Source organism: Callithrix jacchus, chromosome 19 (genome assembly GCF_049354715.1).
Source record: "Callithrix jacchus isolate 240 chromosome 19, calJac240_pri, whole genome shotgun sequence".
Classification (NCBI taxonomy): domain Eukaryota; kingdom Metazoa; phylum Chordata; class Mammalia; order Primates; family Cebidae; genus Callithrix; species Callithrix jacchus.
Genome location: NC_133520.1, coordinates 23637054 through 23662236, shown reverse-complemented (window position 1 = coordinate 23662236; position 25183 = coordinate 23637054). Strand labels below are relative to the sequence as shown.

General features: G+C 35.1%; 1 protein-coding gene across 41 annotated transcripts in view; it reads right to left on the bottom strand.

Moving 5' to 3' along the window:
- Positions 1–25183, bottom strand: part of ENAH (ENAH actin regulator) — a 160329-nt gene that overhangs the window by 35848 nt on the left and 99298 nt on the right. For 23 of the 41 annotated variants that reach the window (XM_078356739.1, XM_078356750.1, XM_078356755.1 and 20 more), the window contains one exon: positions 3646–3730. In XM_078356739.1, coding sequence (XP_078212865.1) covers positions 3646–3730 — 85 coding nt within the window. Of the gene's footprint in view, positions 1–3645; positions 3731–8631; positions 8689–25183 lie in introns of all 41 variants that reach the window. The other 18 variants (XM_078356729.1, XM_078356742.1, XM_078356727.1 and 15 more) reach the window with 1 other exon arrangement.

The following is a 25183-nucleotide window of genomic DNA, read 5'->3' as shown; positions in this document are numbered from 1 at the left end:
TTCCTTCTGGGCTCTACACGTCTGGCTGCCAGTGTCTAGGAGCTGAGCAAGGGAAAGAAACCAAGTTGGCCAACTTTCACCTAATCCCTCTTTTCATTTGGCACCTTACCCACATCCTCACAGCTGTGAATTTATAATGCAAATTGATATGTTTCTCATTACATGTTCCAGTAATAGTGTAGAAGAAGGCCAGATAAACAGCCAAAGTTAACAGGACAATTTCACTCAGCTTATGAAATACAAAGTTGGTCTGAAGGTATTTTATTGTGCTTCTGAAGATTAAATCAAGTTTTAAAAAATGATTTTTCTATAAATAATCACATGAAATAAATTTTAGAAATATAACTTCTACTGGGAAGCAACCTTCACACTATACATCCTTTCCCACTGTTTGCTAGCCTACAGAACCAGATCCAGCCTGCACTACTGTCGGCTGAGAGAAAGTGAAAACCAGTACTAAGTGTCTATATAAATATTTAGATATTTTAAAGTTTTGTAGCATCTTTTTCCAAGTATGGTTTAACCATAGACAAAAACAGATTGTATGGGATATATGTCAAAGAAAAATGACAAATATCTTTCTCATAATTTGAAATTTACGAAAGTGATAAAAAGCAAGATGCCTCTTTTTAGTATATGACAAATTCAGGAAAAGAGTTTTAAAAAGCAATTTCTTAGCACAGTGTATATAAGGCCCTTACAAGGTGGATACAACCTCATCTAACTGCACCATCGGTCCTGGAGGGGAAAAGAAGCAGCGTACTCACACTGCACGTGTGTTTGCATCTCCTTGCCTTTATACGCCTACTCTTTCTTCCTGGAATGCTTTTCCCTTCTATGACTGGAAACTCCTACTTTATTACTTCTTCAGGCACAGCTCAAAAAGCACCTCCTCCATGAACCTCCCACCAACTCCCAAAAAAACAAAGAAAATCCTAGGCAGCAAAAAAAGTGTGTTATCTTAATCAACTCAACAATCTTCCTAGGTAATGCCTTCCCTAGCACCTGGGAAGTCTCTGAAAGGCCATTTACCAGCTAAACATCAGTAATTCCTCCTACAAACCACGGGTTTAGAGTAGGGAAAAAATTAGGCAAAAGTGAAGAAAATCACTATATTAAAGGTCAAACATATATTTTTGTCATATACCCCAAAACCTGCAGACAAATTAATTCAGTACCAGAAACTTCTTGACTTTTTATTAGAAATTTTATTGAGGTTTCTAATCTCAAAACAGCCCATAATGTTCACTGTGGAGGTAATACTCAAATGTAAAATAAATATTCAGGAAGGAAATACAAAACACCGTGTGATTAAGTTACAGGAATTCAGAAAAGAAGAACATTAGTGTGCCTGGACAAGCATCTACAGAAAATGACAATGTAGAAAGGATATGAGAAGGACATGTCAGAAGAGGTAAATGCCACACACAACACAGAGGGAAAGATGAGTATGGTATACACAGAGACAGTCATGAGTGGCGAAACAGAAACACGGGTGAGTTTCTAAATGCCAGGCCAAAGAAATAAACTGGACATTAGGAGAGGTGGCCATAGGAATGCTGAGCAGGGAGATGGCAAGACAGTAGTGTCTTGGACTCTTATTCAGGTTGTTAGATTAAGCAGTCCTGTAATCTTCCTCAAAATTCTACTAAAATTCTAGAAACATCATTAAAATACATATAAATAAACCATGGCCAAGTAAAAAAATGAAGTGGCAGTCACTGGTAGGGCAAATTTATCATCAGATTTCTGGCAGACAGAAAGGAGAGAAAAGAGTTGTATGTTTAGAATTCTTCCCTAATCTCCTAGAGACTAGTATTCAACATCTCTACTTAGATCTCCAGTAAAAATCCTAGCCTAACATCCTCAAAATTCATCTCTGACATCCCTTAACAAGACCTGCTCTACGAAGTCTTTCCCAACTGTTAATGGCAACTCTATCCCTCCCACTACCTTAGCCTAAAAAAACCTCAACCCCTCTTCTTCCCTCACACCCCACCATACAATCCACTAAGACATATAAGGATCTGACTTCTCACCACCCACTTCTATGACCTGGTGGAAGCCACCATTATCACCTGCCTAGTTCACTGCAATAGCCTCTTAACTGGGGTTCTTGCTGAGCTGCTGTCCAACCCTGCACCTGCCTCCAATCATCTCTCAATAGTCTAGGCTCAACAGAGCAGCCTGACTGATTCTATTAAAATTTTAAGTCAGATCGTGCCTATGTTCGAAACTGTACAATGGTTCTCATTTCTCTCAGAATAAAGGTTAAATTCTTCACAGCAGCCTATAAGGCCCTGCATGATCTGACCTCCATTACCTTTGACCTCATCTCCCAATACTCTCTTCTACTACTCCAGCCTCCACGGCCTCCTTGTTTGCCCTTGTACACACACACACCATCTTTCCTTAAGACCTCTTAATGGAATGCACTTGCACAGATATCTGCTTGGTAATTCCTTCTTTTTATCTCAATATGATCTACCCTGATCAATCTATTTAAACTCACAAGTAGTGAGACTCATAAGTAATGAAGGGAAAAATAAAATAAAATAAAATTACAACCAGCACTTCCTTCTACCCCTCCAAAACATATAATCCTCTTTACTCTGTTCCATTTTTTTCCCCATAGCACTTATCATCTTCTACCCTATGTCACGTTTATTGTCTGATGAGTTTAAGGCTTTTTGTTCCCTCCACTCTCCCCACCCATTCCAATATAACTTAAGCACTTAGAATAAACAATGCCTGTGACATAAACAAATGGAGCAACGGAGGCATCCACAACCCAGAACACATCCTGAAGATGGTCAAAGCAAACATGCGAAGAGGAACCTGGGAAGGATCTAACTTGAGGTCAGCAGATAGAGAGAATGGGAATGAGCAGTGCCACAATAATCAAGCTGATTAATAAGTACATACACTGTCTGAAGAACAGCTGTACCAGCTCCTCCCCTGTCCTCCCCAAAACCAGCTCAATGGATGGAATGGCATTCACCACAGAAGACTGTTCTCTCAAGAAACTGAATATGCTGCCTCAGATGAGCTGGGGCTTCCGGTGGAACTTTAAGTAGCTCAGCAATTGAGCGGTTCTGAGGCCTGCCCACTCCGCATGCTGGTATTCCAAAGGTTAGCCTGTCAGCCTACTTTCTCTGACCACTTTCAGAGAACTCCCAGTCATGGAAGAATGCTGCCCAATAGAGAATAATTTTATATTCTACTACTAAACCCTACAGTAATATTTACAGATCAATGTGTTATAGAATCAGTCCACATTGTTCCAACGTTTTAGTTAAATTCGTCATGTAAAAACCATAGTAGTCACATATCACTTTATAATTACCAAAATAAGACTTCTTGAACCATAAAAATATTTTGAATTGTTAAGTGTATTTACAATATTTTAAACCTACCATGAATATAATTTTTACAAAAAAAAACAGGTATGAAATTTTATAACATCTCACATCCAGCCTAACAAGTATCTGGTAACTTATTAATGATAGTTCCAAAACTTACTAATGTGAGGATAAAAGCCGTGACTCTTAAACAGCTGACAAAGACATAATCTACTTTAAACATTTTTCAGTTTTGTCTTCTGCAGCATAAAGAAAAAGTAAAAGAAATAACTTGCAAATTTACCTTCTTTGAATTTCCATTTCTTCTTGGGATGGGCCATTCTGAACTTGGGCAGGTAGTTGTGAGTTTTGTCTAGGCAATGTTGGCCCTACAGAGGGAGAAAATATTACAGATAAACATTATTTTCATATCTGGCTGGATAGAGGAGATAAAATCATGAGAATAACATAAAACCATCACATATTTACAAACGTGTCTTCTTTTTGTCTAGCAAAATAAAATATAAGCTTTATATAACACAGAGCAAATGAAAGATTGCAACATAATACTGTTGTCATCTCCAGAAGGCTTACTTGAAACAAATGGAAAACATCAACAATAAGGAAAAATAAACATTTATATATGAAGAGCTTGAGTAAAACAAGTGTTTGATGAGCATCTGAATAGGCACCTAAGCTTGACATTTTCTAAGACAATGAGACATTCTCTTTGGGGTAATTATTCATGAAGTGGAGAGGGAGAACTTAAATGAGAAATCAGAATTCAAAAACTCACCTAAATAGAACACTGGAAATGAAAAACAGGAGAGAGAGAGAGCATGAGAACCTTATTACTAGACTGAAGTATGCTAAAGCATTTATCAAATTTGCCCAATTTAAGCTGCCATTTTTGTCTAATGGCCTAGCATTTCCATCACTGGTGAAAAAACATTTGCTAAACTTCCACATAGTAATGAACCTACTGAACTGAATTTTTAATGTAACAGGTAATTTTTAGTTTTCATTTAGGGTAAGAAGAAAAACTTGCATTCATACAACATGGTTCTGTCATGAGACACTAATGACCATCCATTCCCACATACCATGTACAATGCGGATCTGTTTTTTGCATCTTACATAGAATGCCACTGACTTATGGGATATCTTAATGTCATTGGATATAAAAATTAAATCTGTCACAAAAAGAGATAAATACTGGACCTAATATATAATTCCTAGGGTTAAAGTAGAACAATCTTAAAGTCTAATCCAGTAAACATGAAAGTAAAGAAACAGTAGTTATCTTCCACTCTTGGAGAAGAATATATGAGTAATGACATACTATATATATTTGTGAGTTCTAGTGTACCAGCAAATGCTCCTAACAGATTATTTTGAAATATTTGCAGACAACTAGTATTTAAAAGTCACTAAATAAATGCTTCGGTGTATTAAAGTAAATTATTGTAATCTATGGGCTAATCGTGCAAAGTATTTTATACTAGTGGAGTAGATTTCACAACTGGAAGTAAAAATTTATTAGGATGTAATATAGTACTTGTGTATCCCAAGTGTGGAAAAACAGAATTTGATCTGACCTTACCTACTAACCTTTTTCCTCACCTCTTTACAAATGTTTTTAGATTAATCATTTAATTTATCCTCTAGAGACAAACTGATGACAAGTGCAATGATATATTTCATTTGATTTCCTAAGAGTCTGCTATTTTGAGAACCAAATAAACGAAATATAAAAAATAATCCCATGTAATTAATAACAAAAAAACAAAAACTTTTGAAATTAAATACACATGTAAATGTTTGTATAAATGAAAATACATGATTGGTGTCTAGTAAACAGAATAGAATTCTTTCCTTGAGAAATTAAAATAATGATGTAAAAACAGAAATTAAAATAATGATGTAAAAAAAAACCAAATACTTTGTCCTATTAGGCTATACACTAATGTTTAATACTTTATAGGGAAAAGACCTCTCTTCTGGGGACATACAAAGTGGGGGGATAAATCTGAGGTAGCATGAAATATTTGGGGAATGTATTTTATATGTCCAAAGTTGTGTTTATCCAAAGTACTAAATGTGGGCATTTAGCATGGGCAACTCACAAGACCATTATGGTTTAACTATTTTTTAAAACAATGTTTACTTGAATATTTAAATTGAAAGCCTCAGGCTGCTTAAATAATAAAACAGCTGAATGTCAATCAGTAGGTTAGACTTGGCAACTACCTCAAAGATGAATGCAATTGTACTATTCACACCTAGGACAGGTGTTACATATCAAAGGTAATATTAATGGTTAAAGGTTTTAATTCAAATATATAAATTTAAAAAATATGTCAACTCAATCCTATTTAAGTTTTTTTTTAAAAAAAACCTAACACAAAAAAGAAAAAAAATTAGCAATTTATAGAACCTGCTTTGAAATTTTTTAAAAAAGCTTACTAAGCAAATCCGTTTAGAAAGGAGATTTTTTTAAATGTAGGTAGTATTTTGTGGCTGTTATCATAATTACAAAAATAATTTCTACAGTTTATTCTTGCAGCTGAGAAGAAAAGCTTCAAGGAAGATCCTTTTAAAATGGGGAGAATTTTGATTCTAAAACAGTTCTTAACAGTTCATTTCTACATGGTTCTTTGTGATGATAATGGGCTTCTGGTCTTTCCAGACATCCTTTAAATGGGAGGGGTTTGTGCATGTGCACGGAATCACTCCCCTTGTTATTTTTTCATATCTATATTTAATCTGGTTGTTCTGTTTGTTTCTTCTTCAAATTGTCAGGTTGCAGTAACTAGCACATTGAAATTTATGTGCATTTAAAAATTAATACAAACATACTACAAATATTAAAAGTTCCAGGTAAATAGAAACTTCAGGGTTGTTCTGTTTGTTTCTTCTTCAAATTGTCAGGTTGCAGTGACTAGCACATTGAAATTTATGTGCATTTAAAAATTAATACAAACCTACTACAAACATTAAAAGTTCCAGGTAAATAGAAACTTCAGGTACACAATTACAGTTTTCCTTTTTGTCAAACATTCTAATGGGCTATAAAATTGGTAAGTAATACCAAAGACACCCCACATGACATGAAGCAGGCAAGTCTGTCAGCTGCCACTGTATGTTCTGGAATATAAATATTACTTCACACAGGTCACATTCCCAAGCAAGTATTTGTATTCTCATAAAATGCAAAATAGGTACTGTCAACCATTTCAGTGGGCTAATGACAATATTTTATGAGCATCATGTGGTGGTTAACAGCCCTTTGGGGAGGGAAAAAGAGGGAAGAACAACCAAGGTTAAGAAACTAGTGAACCTGCTTTGCTCCTTCTGTGTTATCATAAAGAACAGCAGCTGTTTGAGAGTTTGTTCTTTCTCTCACAGCCAAAGATAATGGCTGATCTTAATTTGTCCTGGCTACAAGAAGAAGGTATATAGCAAAGTTTGTGAGTTACTGTTTGTAACAGAGAAATGTGGCAGTGTCACTGATATAATATCCTATAAATGATGAAAATCGGATCAGGAGACTCTCTAAAATAGGAATTGCATTTCCATCTTGCCTTCAATATTAAGTTTGGTTAAAGCGCATTTCACTTAATGTCACATTTTAATTTTCACAAATCTATTTTCACAATTAGCCACAGACTATTTAAAAACACAGGACTAAAAGACAAATAAGTGTTATTATATACACAATACAATCAAGTTTAAACTTAGTAACGTTGTAATTATATTGTTTGCACACAATTAAAGGTAATAGTTAATGGGGGAATCTGTTTTTTAACATGTTATTTTACAGCTTTAAACATTCACCTTCACTTAGGTCAAATCAACATTTTTCTCTGCAATTGGGTAAAGTATCCATTATTCTATGTATGGACCTCAACATATTAAGTAGAAAGGTATACAACATTGGGTGGGTTTTCAAAATGAGCTAAAGAAGAGTCCTAATAACACAAACATCAACAATCACTCACGGCTAGTTCAAAGCTAGCCGGGAAGAACCCCCAGGAGGAGGCAGAAAAATGCGGGGAAAAAAAGTTACTGATTACATATTTAATCTGCAGTGTTTAATTGTGGGATCTGGGAGGGGGAGGAGGGGTTTATGAATAGCCACACATTAGGCTCATTGCTATAACTGTGTCCCCTGAAACAATTCCAAACACAAACTTTAAGTGACTAACAAATACATTAGCCTTTTCTTTCCTTTTTTTAAAAAGAAATTTGCAACACGTACTTCTTTGCTTAAACCAGAAAATACATATATTTTGAAATAATTATCTTCATAGGTAAAGAAACAGTATCATTAGTATTGAGGAGTAACATTAAAAATTCTGAGTCACATAAAGTACGTACACAGAGCGTTAACACTTTATGTAAAATTGAAGCAATACTGTATATCATTTAATAACTTTCTCTCATAAAATAATCTGGCTAGCAAGGTACACATGAGTCAAAAAGGTAAATGTGAGGTTTCTTTTCAAAGCTCAAGTAATTAAAAGTCACTCTTTGAAACTTGGGTTTTTAAAACAAAAGTTTCAGAAACAAATGGAAATAAGAATTTAGACAAGATATCTATCTGTAAAGACAGATAGATACGTATCCTTAGGTATGTATCTGATTATCCCTAATTTGGGGTGGCTAAGTGACATACCTGGTTTGTCCATGCAAACAATACATACATGTGCACACGTGTGTATGAGAGTGAGAGTGAAAGAAAACACTCAATAAGCCTAAATTCACTCTTAAGCCACAGATATCTAACCTACTGAATAAAGGAGGCTGTCAATCAGAAATCAACCTATTACAGCAAGTATTGGCTTACACTGGTCTCACAACATGCACACCTAAAATTAATTCAAGCAAAAGTTCCCTTTGAATAAGGTACATTTACATTCCTCAAATCATATTAAGATGGACGTAAATTTTTTCCTTAAATTCTAAATCAAAAATTTGCTCCCAAACAAAATAATTAAAAACAAAAAATGTACAAACAAACAAAAACCCCTCGCATTTGTGTTGGAAGAGGTGGACAAGATTAGTTTTAAGATCCTAATTCTAACTAAATCCTCACTAACAAGCCAACTCAAAGCTGACCAAATCACCTACATGAACCACAACAAATATCACAACATAAAAACAATAGCTTGCTATATATCCCAAATATCACAAACCAGACTATGACCTAAGAAAACAAAAGTTATGGAAATGCGCAAGTAGCATGTACCACAGCTTGAAAAAGTAATGTAAACATAATGTTGCTTACCACAGAAAATACATCGCAAATTAGTGCTGTCCTGGGTAGCAGTAACTTTGCTCTGGGCTGCAACAGACACCTTGGTGTTAGAAGCTTTGAAGGACAACGGGGCCATCTGAAGAACTTCACATAAACTAAAAGGTGGTTTGAAATGTTCAAAATGTATTTATACATACGTCCTATCTAGATCCTCATCCTGGAAGCTCTGTAATTCAATAAAACGCATCCTCTTTAACACAGGCTCTTAAAAAAAATTATGCAATCTTTTTTTGTGGAAAAATCCTATAAGCAGCCATAGATCAAATGATGCACTTACAACTTAGTTATATCCTAATTATACGGTTAAAGAGTGCAACCAGCATTTTAGTTATATTTTTTAAAAGTCAATGAAGATAAGGTAGAGGAAGTCAAGATCTATGGCCATTAGCGTTAATTTCACAAGATCTATCCTCTCATTTAGGAGAACTGAACCTGAAAAAAAATTTAGGGGAAGTGCTTAAGATTAACTCATTCCTACTAGTTGAAAAAAAGACCAAAGCCATTATAAATGGGCCACTGCAATGAAGAGTTTTATATTCATTGATACAAAATAAGAATATCTTTGGTTTGCTAAAAATCAGCTACTTACTACCAATCCACATTTTACTATTTTTTTTTCAATATATGTGCATATTGGCAAAATGTCTTATTAAAATTGTGTGGTCAGATCAAACAGCCATTTATTTAGGCTATTTACATTAAATTTTAGCTTAAGTGTCAATAAAGTAATTTTTTTAGGAGAAAAAACTCAAGGAGAAGGTGATGATCTAAGAAAAGGGGAAGGGCTTATCTGAAATCAAGGTGACAGTCAAAACTGGGATGAGAAAAACAAAAGTAAATTTTTTTTTAGCTATTACTTTAGTGACATCCAAAACTTTACATCAATAATTTTCTGTAAAATCCTAAAGAAATTCTTTTCATCATGGGAAAGATTTTCTCTTTCCATTGGTGTTAATCAAGAAACAATCAGTGGTTAAAATGTACTCGGGCTTAAGAAAGACCACAGAAAGGCAAACAAGACAGTGTTTTAGATCTCCCCTGAGACTGTATTATTTAAAATATACAACTCATGCTAACTAAAAGTTTAAGAAAAATCAGAAACAAACCAATTTATATTTAAATAACACAAATCTAAAAATGGTAATGTCTTATATAAGAGAATTTTTTATTTCTAGAAATTAGATTTAACATAATCCAATTGAGTCTTGCTTTGAAAATATTACATACAGTAGATATTTGCAAACAAAATAAGATTGATAAATGTCACCTTTGCTAAGTATTTCCAACCACCCAATCTATGATTATTAAAGCTGCATGCACAATATTTATTTACAGTAATGACATAGAAAGACCACAGGCATACATATAAAATGTCTACCAAGCTAATGAGATCATTCCATAGGAGATAAACAATTTAGAAAATTTTCAATAATTTTAGGTTTAAACTGTTTTCTAAAAATCTGTCTTACCGATGTTTGCAAATGGCTACTTCTATAACACCTTTATTAAAGAAACATGTCTAGTTTTCAGGTTTTACCATTCAGTTCCTTTATTCCTTATTTAAAAAGAAAAACCATAAGGACAATTTTAAAAACTTACAAGAATAACCTGAGAAATTATCTCTTCTCTGACAGCAAAGAAACTGCCACATCCCGTTACCAATCATGTTGGCAAAAAGTCATCTGACAATTGTCAGAACGCAGGTAAACCATTATTGCTGCATAAGACAAAACATTTTCAACCCAAAATTCCCAGTCTTTCTCAGTGTCAACTATTAAAAACATTCTTGCACCTGGTATCTTTAAGCATCTTCTTTCCACTGGCTTTAACTTCATACTATCATGTAAAATATTGATCTAAATTCTGATAGGTTGCTTAAATTCTACTGCAGTTTGCATTTCCTGAAGATACTAAATTATTCATTCCGTCATATGCATAGGCCTAACAGAACTTCCTGCTTAATACTGATGCCATTAACTCTTCATTCAGTCAGGGGAGCAAAGCAGAGTAAGGGAGAGAACACTTATTGTCCAGGCTTAGTAAATTCAGTAATACAATGTTTTCAGCATCGTTTTTAACACTAGCACTGATGTTACACAAACCTTACATTTTACCTATGAAAGGACATTTCTCTTTAAGTTAGCCATATGTATGTATGTATGTATGTATTATTATTATTATTTGCATAGCTGTCCCTTGATCGCTAAATGCAGTTGTCAAACAGCCATCCTTCAGGCTTACCCCTGACTTTAACATACTTTACCATCAGGTGTTTCGTATGAGCAGGGAAATGCAGACACACTGGGTAAGTTAGAAGTAGAGGAAAATGACAGGCTGTTTAGATTTGATTGGCATTACTATATTTTATTACTATATATAAACACTATAGTAGACTCTGTATTCATGATTTTCACAACCAGTGGTTTCTCTCTCCTGTTAGCAGTTAGTTCCCAAGGCAATTGGTAATGGGGATATGACCCATCTCAGCATTGTTTCTTAGGATTAAGTAAGATAATGTTTGCTTAAAGACTGGCATGAATTGAATCTGATCTGCATTCTCTGGAAGGCTGGTCAGCTGAGTGGGTGAGTAAGCACAACATCAGCATCTGAATTAGTGCTGTTCACACTTCCGACCATCAATAATGCCCCCAGGTATTTCTCTCTTGATTGCAAAGTTCTATGCTATACATTTTTGAGACAGAGTGAAAGCAAATGTGTTTATGTTTGCTCAAAGGTATCCAGAATAGAAGGAAAGCAGATACTGCAGTGGTACAGTTGCTGCATTAAAAAAATGCACTGTAGTGCACTGTGCTAGGAGGCCTGAGGATTACAAACAGTAAATTTTACTCAAAGCAATGCATTTTTAAGGTGGCATTTTGAAACATTTTCAAAAATGTCATTTCAAATTTTGTTTTAAAATTTGATTTAAAAAACCTTTATATATCTCAGGAAATAAAACATTGTGCATATATAGCCATACATGAAAATGTATCGTCATAAACATCTTCTCTCTTTTTTTTTTTAAAACGCAACCTTAAGACAAAGCTATGTATGACTGGGTTTTTTTCCCATCCTTTATTTCTTGTAATCCTCTCCCAATTTATGACTCGAATGCATTTTATTCCCTTCTAAACAAATGTGAAAATGGCTGCTAACAGTTGATAACTTGCTGACAAATTAATCGGCTGCACTGGCAATAGTCTTAATAACTTCCTTAGTCCACCACGTTTCGTAAGCAGTTTATTTTTAGTTGTGAAATGAATGGCCCTGCCTCTAGCTAAATACACTCCAAAAGGCAACTAGAAGTTGAGGGGCCTGTCATATCCTAATGCCTCCAAAGGCAAGAGTAACCTGTGTACTCAGGTTCACGGCTCTGCTTCCTCCTCCTGAACACAGATCAAGACTTGCCCATTAAATGCCCTCCTACCATTTGTTACTAAGGGCATTATTAAGTATATGCTCAGAGAAATCGCCACATGCTGGTAGAATGTTACTTTAACTAAAACAATTAGCTTCTATTAGAGTGTTTGTTGACCCTTTAATCAGTGCTCTTTTTATTGTTTTTTAATGTCTTACAATGTATTCAACATGTCAACACCAAAGTGCATATATATATATAGATGATGAATACACATGTATCAGGGGATAAGCTCAAAAACTGAGAGACCACCAACCTAGACAATTACATTAGCATCATCTAACTAAGCTGCCCATTCCAATCTTGGTACCTGTCCCTTCCCCACAGTCGCCAGTGATACTTTAATGATTAACAGATCAAATCATGGCTCTTAGTAAAAGCTCTTCAATTGCTGCCCATTGCTCTTAAATACCAAAATCCAGTGCTTGCCCCTCCATAATGTAATTGTTATGTTTCTCATCCAACTTCTCCTCTGTTGCTCTCTGTGCTCTAGGTAACCTGGTCTCTCAATATGCTATAACATCTTTCCTCTGCAGAGCCTTTTTGACATACGCATATGCCTTCTACTTCAATATTTTTCTCTTGGTCAACTGGCATGCCTCTGTTCATACCAACTAGAGCTTTCTGGCAGTTAACAATTAGAGCTACTATTAGCCCTCAGAAAACTAAAATAATTATTTCTTCACTAGGAATCTCACGTCCTACTTTGAGTTTTATTGTATATGCTTTTTTGCTGATTAGTCACTTCAAAAGATTTGAAAGGAGAGCAGCATAAAGATAAAATTAGGTAATATCAAATTTCCTAGGAAATAGGAGGAATCGGTCTAAAGACTCAGGAGAAAAGTTTTAGAAGTATGAAAGAAAGAGAGTTTGTTTTGGTTTCTTTCACTCTGGATGGGAGTGAGCAACAGAGAGAAAAAAGACCTGGAATAGCCTAAAAGCTTGAAGTTTTGGGGGAAAATGATAAAGGCACCCAATTCCACAGGTAAAGGTGGGGACATTCAAGATAAGAGGATATCTCACATCATTTTAAGGAAACACAATTTTACTCTCTTATTCACATGTAAAAAACTGAATCTCCTTTAAACAAGAAAGGGGTTTTTTATTCTATAAAAGTATTTTAAAAAGACTTTCAAAGACCATGACTGTTTTCTCCTACTTTTATATGAGAAAAAAAGAATTAGGAGAACTAAAAAGGTATGAAGTTTCTGATAACTGCAAACTAACATACTTAGGGGTGGGGAAAAAATGAAGGCAGTGGAGGCAGAGCAATTCTGGGCAAGAAAACTGAGCCAGAGGACCAAGAGAATAAACCTCAGGAGTTCCACAATTTGGTCAAGAATTCATCCCTGTTTACATTCAATTTGGCACTGAAAATTGCTACACAGTTCCCCTTTACATAATTTACCAAGTTTTAAAATGTTTATTTAAAAAAAAAAATGAAAGCATCTCAGGAAAGCTTGTTTTGATTTTAAATCTCTTTGCTTTAAAAACTCTTAAGATTTAGCCATTACTTTTCACTATACACCACACTCACACAACTTTAAAATAAGAGCCAATTACTAAAACTTAGAAACCATGCCTAGATACATGAATACATGCTTTTAAACTAAGATTTGCTTTTCAAAATGCCATGCACGATAAACGCTACAAGATGTACGAGTCTTGAAAATATTACACTAATTGAAAGCCAGTCACACACAAAAAAACCCCACATATTTTATAATTCCATTTATATGAAATGTCTAGAACTGGCAAATCTTCAGTGACAGTTTATATTAATAGTTGCCAGATGCTGAAAGTATAAAGGAATTGGAGGTAAAGAAACAATGACTTAAGGGTAGGGGGTTTCTTTCTTGTGTGATTAAAAATGTTCTAAAATTGTGGCAAAGGTTCCACAACCCTGTGAATATACTAAAACCACTGAATCGTACCCTTTAAATGGATAAACCGTCCGATCTGTGAAGTAAAGCTCAATAAAGCTGTTACGGAAAATAACAAGTGCCATGCTGTGCATATGGTCTTCATCTCACAATTGTTTATAACACAGAGTTTTAAAATATCCCAATGCCTACTGCTTTTTCCATTTTGAAAAGTATTAAAAGTGATTGGTGAAATTTTCAGTATTTTTATTTTCTTCTTCATGCTCTTCTGTACTGCTAAAATTTTTATAAATAGCACATGACTTTATGATCAGGAAAAAAAAATTTATTTTCACTTGAAAAACAAAATGCTATAGAAATTACAGTTCTGTTAACAAGAGTGGTTCTTGTTGGATACAGAGCTCTAACAGGCTCCAGTTTGTTTTTCTGTTTTGTGACAGGGTCTCATTTCCATTGCCCAGGCTGGAGTGCAGTGGTGAGATAATAACTCACTGTAACCTCAAACTCCCAGGCTCAATGACCCTCCCACCTCAGTCTCTTGAGTAGCTGCAACTATAGGTGCCTATCACCACATCCAGCTAATTTTTAAATTTTTTCGTAGAGACAAGGCCTTAGTATGTTGCCCAAGCGGGTCTTCAACTCTTGGCCTCAAGTGATCCTTTCACCTTAGCTTTCTCAAGTGCTGAGACCTCAGGCGTGAGCCACTGCACCTGGCCTAGCTCTAGTTTCTAACAAGAGAATTGGACATAAAGAATGAAGTGACTCTATGAATAATGCCAACATGACTCCAAATGTTTGGAAGGACTGCAAAGCCAGGACCTGAATAACCTTTCCAAATATCAGAACTGGCTAAGAGAAGACATACAGTGGCTATTCTGCTATCACACTACTTTCCAGGAGAAATCAAACCCAAAGGCATTTTTTAGGTCATGACTCTCTCAATACATATCCATTCAGGATGGTTCATCAAAAACCAGGACTGGCCTAGTTAAACAAAGACAGCTTTCTCCTTTTCCATGGGAACCCTATTGCCCTTGCCCTTCTCTCTCCGCACAATATTCCTGGTATTTCAAGAAGCCGCTTACCAAGAAGCAACCTTTATCTAAAACAACACAGGACAGCTAATATTTAAATGACAAAGCTCTCCACATTTACTTTTTGAAATTCAAAAATATGTAAAATTCGATTAACATAGTTTTGTTGAATACATAAAAATTAAATAAACTGGGTTTGTCTCACATGGGATTTACTACATAGAATTAAAGATGGCCAGGAGTGGTGGCTCATGCCTGTAATCCCAACACTATGGGAGATTGAGGCAAGACGTTGAGGCCAGGAGTTCAAGAGCAGCCTGAGCAACGCAGTAAGGCCTCATCTCTACAAAAGATTAAAAAATTAGTTGGGTGTGGTGGCATGCACCTATAGACTCAGCTACTTAGGAGGCTGAGGCAGGAGGATCCTTTGAGCCCAGGAATTTGAGGTTACAGTGAGTTATGATCTGCACTCCAGATTAGGCAACAGAGAAAGATTCTCTCTTTAAAAAAAAAACAAAACAAAAAAACAAAAAAAACCCGTAGTTTATTCTAAGACTGATAGGAAGCCATTCAGGGTTATCCAGTACACATTAAAATAGTTATCCAAAAACCCAATCTACCATCTTTCTAGCAATATAAGGACAATTCCCTAAGTTATCTGCAGAAGAGACTGGAGACCCATTTCCTTGGCATCCATATCATTCATCCAGTCTTCAAAGTGGGGCACGTGATTTCAAGGGTTGAGGAAAATTTTAAATCAATGGGAAATCAGTGATTATTTCTGAATGAGAAAAAGTAATTCTCTTTGTTACAATATTACCACACCAAAGAGAAGAACAGTATTTGCAAAATATACTCCTTAATTAAAAATCTGTTTCTTCCTACGTGAATGACAATGTCATAGCCAAATACTCTTGAACTTTTCCAGAAAACAGAAGTCATTTGTTTTCTCATGTCAATCATTTCAGAAATTACAAAAGCTCACAGAAATAGGTCTACCTTATACGAATTATTTTTGGTACCTTTACATGAGTTAGCATTCTATATTTGCTTCCTAACTACCATTCTGCACTATTCATGGTACTTATGCTGCCTTGCAAATATCTTTGACCATGACTTACCCTCTCTATACAATTAATGCCCCATTAAGAACAACAATTTTGAATTATTCATTTTTGTTTCTTTCCTATCATGTACTATAGTACCTTAACAGGAGTACAAATAACTTCAGTTAACTATAGCATTTCTTCTCTTAGATTATAACAGCATCTACCTTTTAAGAATTTTTATGTATTAATTAAATAATGTCACAATATTTTTTTAACTTTTTTCAAATTTTTTTACAATATTCTTATATGAAATACCAACTGACTTCAAAGATACTGCTATTTAATATCATCTTCAAAAGACTCCTTAGAATTTTTCTATCTTGCCTAGATTATGAAACCAGGAATGCCCATTGTTAATTCAGAGGCAATGCCCCAAAAGATGCACATGGGCAACATGACAGGACACCATCATGCTTTCAGATGCATGAAAGCACAGCCAGGATTAAGCTGCAAAAATTGTGGAAGAGGTTTGGCTGCTGCTATGTGTTGTGAATGGTCTCATCAGAGTGAAAGTGGTCCCTGCAATTCATCTCTTATCATTAATGGAAAACAAGACAGACTGTTAAAGCCTCTCTCTATTCTTGTTTTAAGAGGAAAACGTTCCACACAGAGGTAATCAAAATTTTTGACTGTTTAACATCCTGTAAAATGCTTCTTCAATTTATGAGGAATAAAGGATAAAAATTCATGAATAAAGATAAAGTAATTACATGCAAATTACTATCCTCATGTAGGAAAGCATGCAAATAATCACAGATGACATCCTCAGGTCATTGTAGCACCACTGAATAAAGTTCAAGGCTATTGTAAAATTAGCCTGGAAGAACTGAAGTAACTAGCCGGACATGCATCAGACAACAGATTACAAGGTGCCTAACTGCCTGAGAAACGACGCAGAGAAAAGGGAATGAAAGGTAGACAGAATATAGTGTCTGTCTGACAACAGACTCCAGGCTAAAATAACTTTCTATAAGACATGAAACCCCTATTTATCACAAAAATAGTATCTGCCTCTTTTTAGCCATTTAATCATTCCCACCTTGGAGCAGGACAAGATAACTTAAGTTCCACAACATAAGACTAAAAGCTGTGCTCATGAAAAATGAGGTTTCAGGTATGATCAAGCTAAGGCAGCTTTCCCAGTTAGTGAACAAGAACTTAAAAGTCATAGAATATATTAAAATGCATTTATTATAATTTAGTATAAACAATTTATAAATCTATACATATGAATATGTAATTCACATATAATTATGAAAAATCACAAATGTACTGAGTGAGACAGAGCTAGAAACAGCAACAGTTACTGCTATTAAATAGATGGTGGTTACAAAGCTAATTGCTGGGCAATTTTTATATATTAAGCATCCAAAAAGGTCATCAGACCCACATTTTCCCTTTCGTTGACAGATGATGCCAGAAATTAGGAAGAATTTTTGCTACTTCTGTGACTTGCAAAATCCTACTTTTGCCAGCCCTCCATGATGTCTTCATGGGGGAGGAGAGAAGATGAAAAATACAGGAAGAAAGAGTTCTCTGTTACAGGTAAAGCTAAGCATAGACAATCTTTAAGATTTCTTTGCTTTGCTAGGCTGTCTAGAAAAGATAAATATAGAAATTCCATTCTCAGTCAATCCCTGCTAAGTTATGACAGTAGTTTTAAAAGGTCTTGTTCCTAGGATCTACTTATACTCCTAACAATTATTAAAGACCTTAAAGAGCTTTTGTATATGTACATTGTATCTATCATTATTTACTGTATAAATAATAAAACTACATGTTCTAATTTTTAGGAATTCAGTTTAAAAATAATAATGAAAAAGCAGTTACATTTAAAATAAATAACATTTTAATGAAAAGTAACTATTTCTCAGGACAAAAAAACTGTTGATTAGAATGCTATGGATTTACATTTTTACAAATCTCTTTGGTATTTAATACTAAAGATTAAATAATAATCCAAACAGTAGGATTATTTCATTTGCCTTTGTACTCAGTATACTGTGGCATACTGTTCTGGTTGAAGAATACTGAAGAAGATCCCCTGAAAGGGTCAGGAGGGGACCTTCAAGAATTGTCATGGACCATACTTTCTGAATCCCTGAATAAGAGTTTTAAATTCAAGACTCCCAATTTTATACTGGGTTTAGCCCAAGAGAAAATTAAAACATGGAGAACCACCAAGTTCATAGTAATGTAGGCCTTAATGCTCCAATGATTAGGACATGTATAAACTTGTTTTTTTTTTTTTTTTTTTAAAGACATGGGGCCTCACTGCAGCCCAGGCCCAGTGCAGTAGGCACAATCATAGCTCACTGTAACCTCAAACTCCCAGGCTCAAGTGATCCTCCTGCCTCATCCTCCCAAGAAGCTAGGACCATAGGTGTACACCATCATGCCCAGCTAATTTATAATACATATATATTCAAAGACAGGATCTCACTATGTTGCCCAGGCTGGTCTGACACTCCTGGCCTCAAGCGATCTTCCCAAGGCACTGGGATTACAGGTTTAAGTCACCATGCCTGGCCCTAATGAGAAGAGAACCAGCCCACCTGAGGTCTACAAATTTTAAGAGGATTAGCTGATATCAAATATTCACTCAAACTTTCCTTTTAGGGACTATGAATCATTAGATATAATTTCAAGCATTAATCGATGCAAAGAAGATACAGCTATAGTCATTTTCTGATCCCAGTTCTAGCCCAGAACTTCAAGGTTGTTGTTCTTGTATATGAATGAGGGATCAGAAAACAGAAGCATAAAGGGAAGACAAGGAAAGAGAACAGACGAGAAGCATCCTTCCAGGAGAATCTGGCCCTAACACATCCACAGTAGGTAAAGAATAGCTAAATACAGTCCTTGGGAGAATCGAGGTTAGTTATTCAAATAATTTTCCTTAGAGCTTAACTATCTCACAACCCTGGTTAAGAAAGGCTAAGGAGGGGCTGAAAATTGAGGCTTTGAGGTATAACAGGTATGCCACAGGATCTGAAGCCTAATTCAGTAGCTCCCAACCTTTTCAACAGCTAGAAACCCTTTTATACTGTAATTAGCCCCTTGAACTTGATATTTAGAGTGAATCTGCCCAAAGAAACTGTATTTACCATTAATCATAAGAAATTAATGGAGTTTCTTTTGCCACACTGTGAACTATTTAAAGCCAGAATTCTGTCTACGTGCCTTTCTTTCTAAAACCTGGACTGAGGCTCACAGTAAAACTCAAACGTATGCTGAACTACACTTTCATTTTCACCTGTTTATTCCAAAGTACTGATTTTCTTAATATAGTGGAAATAATTTTAGGTATTGTATACATTGGATTCAAACAAATATGATACTCTCCCAGAGACGATTATTATTAACATGTGAGAATGAATAGTCAGAATTCTTCCTTAATGAAAAAGTCACCTAAGTGAAGTACAATCAGAACCATATTGGTTTTCTACACCCAATTCTACCATTGTTTGAATTTTCTTCTCTATTTCTGCCTCCACTCAGGAACTCGGGATGTAAGTGCTTGACTTATATCCAATAGCTCCCTTTTCAAACAATAGCCAGCTTTCGGGAGTACAGCTTTGCCCACATTATCACTCTTGCTTAAAAATTTACTCAATCTCTACCACCCATAGGTCTCAAAGGCCCTTCTTGATCACCTACCTTTCTGAATGTATTCCCACCAGGCCAAACAATTCCCTGCTCTACAAACATATCTCAATCTTTCCACTTTTGTACATGTATGCTATTCCTCAGGTGTGATATGCCTTTGCCCCTCATCTTCCCATGCATACAGTATGTCCAAATTTCAAAATCCAGCCATGAAAGTCAGTTTGTCACTAACATGTTCCCCATTTGCTCCAGTGAGAAAAAAGGTTCATCCCCTCCACATACCCAATAGAGTATGTTATCTGTCCTCAGACAGATTTCTTTCGTTGTGTTATGGTTGTGTCTTATCTCCCCTGTAAGAGTAGAAAGAAGATCTGTGAGGACAAGACTTGTGTCTAATTTGCCCTGGCATACAGATACACACACTCAAATGATGGATGAATTAATTTTTCTATAAAAGAAAAAAAAAACACCCAAAAGATACGTCTTTACTGGGCAGTTAAAATAGATGTTGGAGAAAACTTGAAAGTCTTTCTTAACATTTTTTTTATTTCTCTAAGTTAATTCATATAGAATAATTTTCAATTTTTTTGGACATTGGCATTCAAAATAACGTTTTATATTTAATACTATGCCTCTGCCTTGTTTAACTCCCATGATATCCTGACATAGATATTCTCATTATTCACATTTTATAAATCAGAAAATAGCTTTAGAGAAGGCAACCTGCCACCAGAAGGAGAGACAGAACCAGAGTCTTTAGACTCTAAATTCAAGTTATGTCTACTAAATTACAATAAACACCTTAACATTTCACTTAAAAACACAAAACTAAAAGTAAATTCAAGTTTTCTCTTTCCTAATTTCTCACTCTTCCTAATTTCTCACTCTGAACCGACTTCCCTCAAAGGCTTTTTAAAAAATGCTCTGAATATCTTGAATTAAAGGCCAAACAGCATAGAAAGAAATGGGCTAAAGGCTCGAAAACCCAATCCCCTTTGTGCTTCCCTTTCTAGTATGAACAATCTGGGGAAGTTCCATCTCTCCACATCAATCTCCCTAATTGGAAATTGGGAGTGACAACAGACACATTAACTTCACATTACTGTGAAAACTGTAGATTCATAAAAGGGGATGACTGTAAGTATGAGAATAAAGTAGAACAGGCAGACCTACAAAAAGATTGTCCCCACCTATCCAATCCCCAAACCTATTACTCATTTAATACCTGATGAACAGATAGGCTTTATAGGTTTCAAAATGTTAATTCTCCAATAAGATTAGCTGTTTTGGAAAGCTCAAACTAAAAAATATTGTCCAAGATTATCTTTGGGATTCTTTCCAGGTCCAAATTTTTAAGATTTCATGAAAGTAATAATAAAGAACCCCAAATGCAGTATGTCCAGAACCAAATGTGTTACCTACAGTACAGTATTTCCTCTTCCACTCTGTCTCTGGTTAACAGTACCATCTTTACCAGGGGCCCAAAATGACATACCTGGTCATCATTTTGAAACACTATTCTCTCCTTCCTGGCCTGTCCATCACATCTTACTGACAAAGAGAAAAGAGGGTGAGTTCTAAGATCTAGGTACAAAAGCCACTAATGCCACTGTGTAGCTGTGGGTCCTTGGGTCACTACAGTGACCTTCTGTAAGCACCAATCTCATTTCTAAAACAATGATAATACCACCAACCTTGTAGAGTTGTTATAAAGATGACCGGTTATGTATAAGCCAGATTAAGACCGGACATGCAGGAAGGTGATCAATAAATAGATCATTATTCCTGTCTCAGAACTGCCTTAATTTCTGTTTGAGGACAAAGGAAGAAAGTTAGAACACTGCAGTGGCAGGTACAGCCAGCACTAAATGAAAGCTGGTCGTCACCTCTTCATTCTGTTCCTCTCCTCTCTCTACTTTGTCAGTTCAGACCTCGTCTTTCTCACCAGTATTATCATAACAGTTTCCTGAATTGATATGCAGGCTTGTAACATGCATGCTTACCAATCTATCATACTAGTCCTAAACACCAACCTGATCATGTCAATCCTTTATTTAGCTTCCTTCAATGACTCTTCATCACCTAGATGATAAAATGCACACTCAGCACCAGGCCCTTACCAACGTTCTCTTGCAATGCCCTGCCCCTGACCCCCACCACATAAATTCTCATGTCCAAGCTACATCATGTCGAATTTGTTATTTCCCATAACCATGCTCTCAGGCTTCCAAACCTATCTAGAATGTTCTATCACTGATAAGCCCTCCCCATTCTTCAAAACATAGCTGAAACATCATCTTCTCTTCAAAGCTTTCCCTGACCCTAGAATTTTCTTTGGTATTCCAAAGGCCTTTCTTTACACTACATTCACAAGCTGTATTCTAATTTTACTGGCCTTGTTTCTGGCAGTTCTAGCCTGACTGTGAAATCAGGCAAGGGACAGGCTTTATTTATCATGTTTGTATTATTCCCAGTGCCTAACACATTTGTAAAAAATATGTCTATTTGAAAATATTTTTCTGATATAAGCTTAATATTGTTTGCATTAATATCAGCAATCTGGAAGACTAAAAAACAAAACTGTCACTATAAAGTATTTCTAGAAACTGAGATTTTTAAAATCCAATTAATTCCAAACATATCATAGATTTTTTAATGCTGTAATAAAACTCATACAAATGCTCATATTGGAAGGTACACCAGGCCAAATTATAAAAAACAGAATCTTAGTACTTATTATAAAACCTGAAGAAAATTTCAACCCTAAGGAAGGAATGACTTTTGACTATGTTCTCATGTTAAATAGATTAAAAAATAAAATCCAGCAAAAGTAGTCTTTTAGATAATGGTAAAATATTTATTTTGGGGTGTTCTTTTAAAAAAAGCGTGCTTCATCTTAAGTAGAACAAAAGCAGTGGGATCATCTTACTGCTTATTTTCTTATATTTTAATGAATTTAAACAATTATTTCCTATTTTTAAATGATTTAAACCTTTTACAAAATAAAACAGTTGAGCAATTTTGCCTCCACCAATCATTGCAAAAATTAACTTTGTAGTTTATATAATCCAGAACTATTACCTACAAAAATCTATTAATGTACTGGATAAATAATAGAGAAATCAAAAATATCACTTTAGGTAATACATGCATTTAAAACTGAATCCATTTCCATGGAGAAAGGAAAAAATACACTGTAGCATTTGGTATAAAAGGAAGAGCACTAATTCAGCTCTTTTTAAAAAATGTTAGAACATGTGATTTGTGTTTTTTTTAACTTCCAAATATAACTCACTGTATTTAACACCTTCTGTACTTTCCAGTATATTAGATAATTGCATACCAAGTTAAAAACAAAATAAAGGAAAACATTTCTGCCACCCACCATTTTCATTAAAGAAATGGAAATATTACACAAACACACAGAGCACCTTGTAAAGGTTGGTATGGCTAGCCCCCAAGAAAGCTGTTTTTTATAAATTTAAATATTTGAGGATTTAGGGGACATGGGAGAAGAAAGGAAAATTATGTGATTATTGGTTTTGGCATAAAATATGAGCTAGTAATTTTCGAATTCAGCTCTAGAGAACCATGGAAATGTCTCAGTGGTTGTGCATCCTGAACCCCACATCAATCAGAGAAGCTCCATATTTTTTTGTACATTTTATACACTGAACTAACCAAAGATCTTATTTGCACAAAAATGTTCACAACTTTTAGAAGTCTGAAAATCACTGAGAAAGACCAGCCAATTACAACAGTGGATAATATTGATATCAGCACTTAATAAATAAAAATACAAACAGAAAAGTTTAATATGAAAAAGTTTTAAAAAGTGGTAAAACATTAAGAAACAGGCAAGACTAATATTTGTAGTTGCTTTACCAATAAGTTTGTTCTGCTTCTTATCAGTTTTATCAGGCTACAGTTTGTAAAGGGAAAAATCATGCAAGTTAAGCTTTTTAACTTGGTTTTGGAAGAAAGACAGATGATTTCAGCAGCCAATTGGCTGTGAACCCAAAGCAAAGATTTTTGGCAGGGTATGATCAAGCTGAGAGGCAACATTATTGGGTATGTTTGTTTAGATAAAGGGGAGGTGGCCCATATAACATTGAGGTAGGGTACATACTTTTTCTACATTGGGGAATCTATGTAAGAAATTATAACTATTCCCAAGAACACTCCTGATTCTCAACATCTTACTCTCTCCCATGCTCCTACTTCCACACTAATTAAGGCCATCAAAAATAAGAAACAGTACTTAACTACAGTAATTTAAGAAAACAGTCATTTTCTAAATAAATCAGACAGACTATTTAGAACTTTGCCATTCTATATGCTTTGTTTTCCATGATGGAAAAACTACAGAACTAAAAGGCTCCTTGCCAGTGACCTGATCCACAGTACCAGGAGGCAGTGTGATGGACCCATTTCTTTCACCATTACCTCTCTTTCCTCAGCCCCTAGTGTGAGTGGTTGAGATAGTGACTGAGAAGAGAAAAAATATCAAAATCATCTAACAAGAATCCTATTTTTTCCCATACGAAAATGCTTGTGTAGCTTGTGAAATGATTTTCCTATTTACCAAACTTTCTATAATGTGGAACGTTGTTCTTAATGCTTATTATTTTATAATAGAGAATACAATTCAGTCTCTCCACATCAAGACTCATTAATTTCAAAAGATGAAAGATCAGAAAAAAGGCTGGGCACAGTGGCTCACATCTGTAATCCCAGCACTTTGGGAGGCCAAGGCGGGCGGATCACTTGAGGTCAGAAGTTTGAGACCAGTCTGGCCAATATGGTGAAACACCATCTCTACTAAAAATACAAAATTTAGCCAGGCATGGTGGTGAGCACCTGCAATGCCAGCTACTTGGGAGGCTGAGGAGGGAGAATCACTTGAACTCGGGAGGTGGAGGTTGCAGTGAACAGAGACTACACCACTACACTCCAGCCTGGGCAATGGAGATAAACTTCTTCTCAAAGAAAAGGGGAAAAAAAAAATATATATATATATATATATACACACACACACACACACACACACATATATATCGGAAAAAACATTAATTAGCATTTGTATTTTGAAATCAAACTATATGACTACTCATTGATAGAAACAATCCTTTCCACTTGGCTAAAGACAAAAAGTCAATAACAAGATGAATAATTTAAACTACTTTTAGAAAAGGAACATTTAGTTCCTAAGTTCCTAATATCAGTAACATTTAGTTCCTAATATCAATGGATACTCTTTTGAAAGTTTAGAAATAAAAATAATACTAGTTTGCTCTAAAACAGATGTATGAAGCCAAATGTCATACATCTACTCTCCAAACTTTGGTCCCTTAATTATTTCTCATGTAACTGACCTATCCAACAAAATATTAAGAATCACAATTCTAGCTTCTTCCCTATGGTAAAACTATGGTAAATGACAGCAATTCATTATCTATGATAGCATGC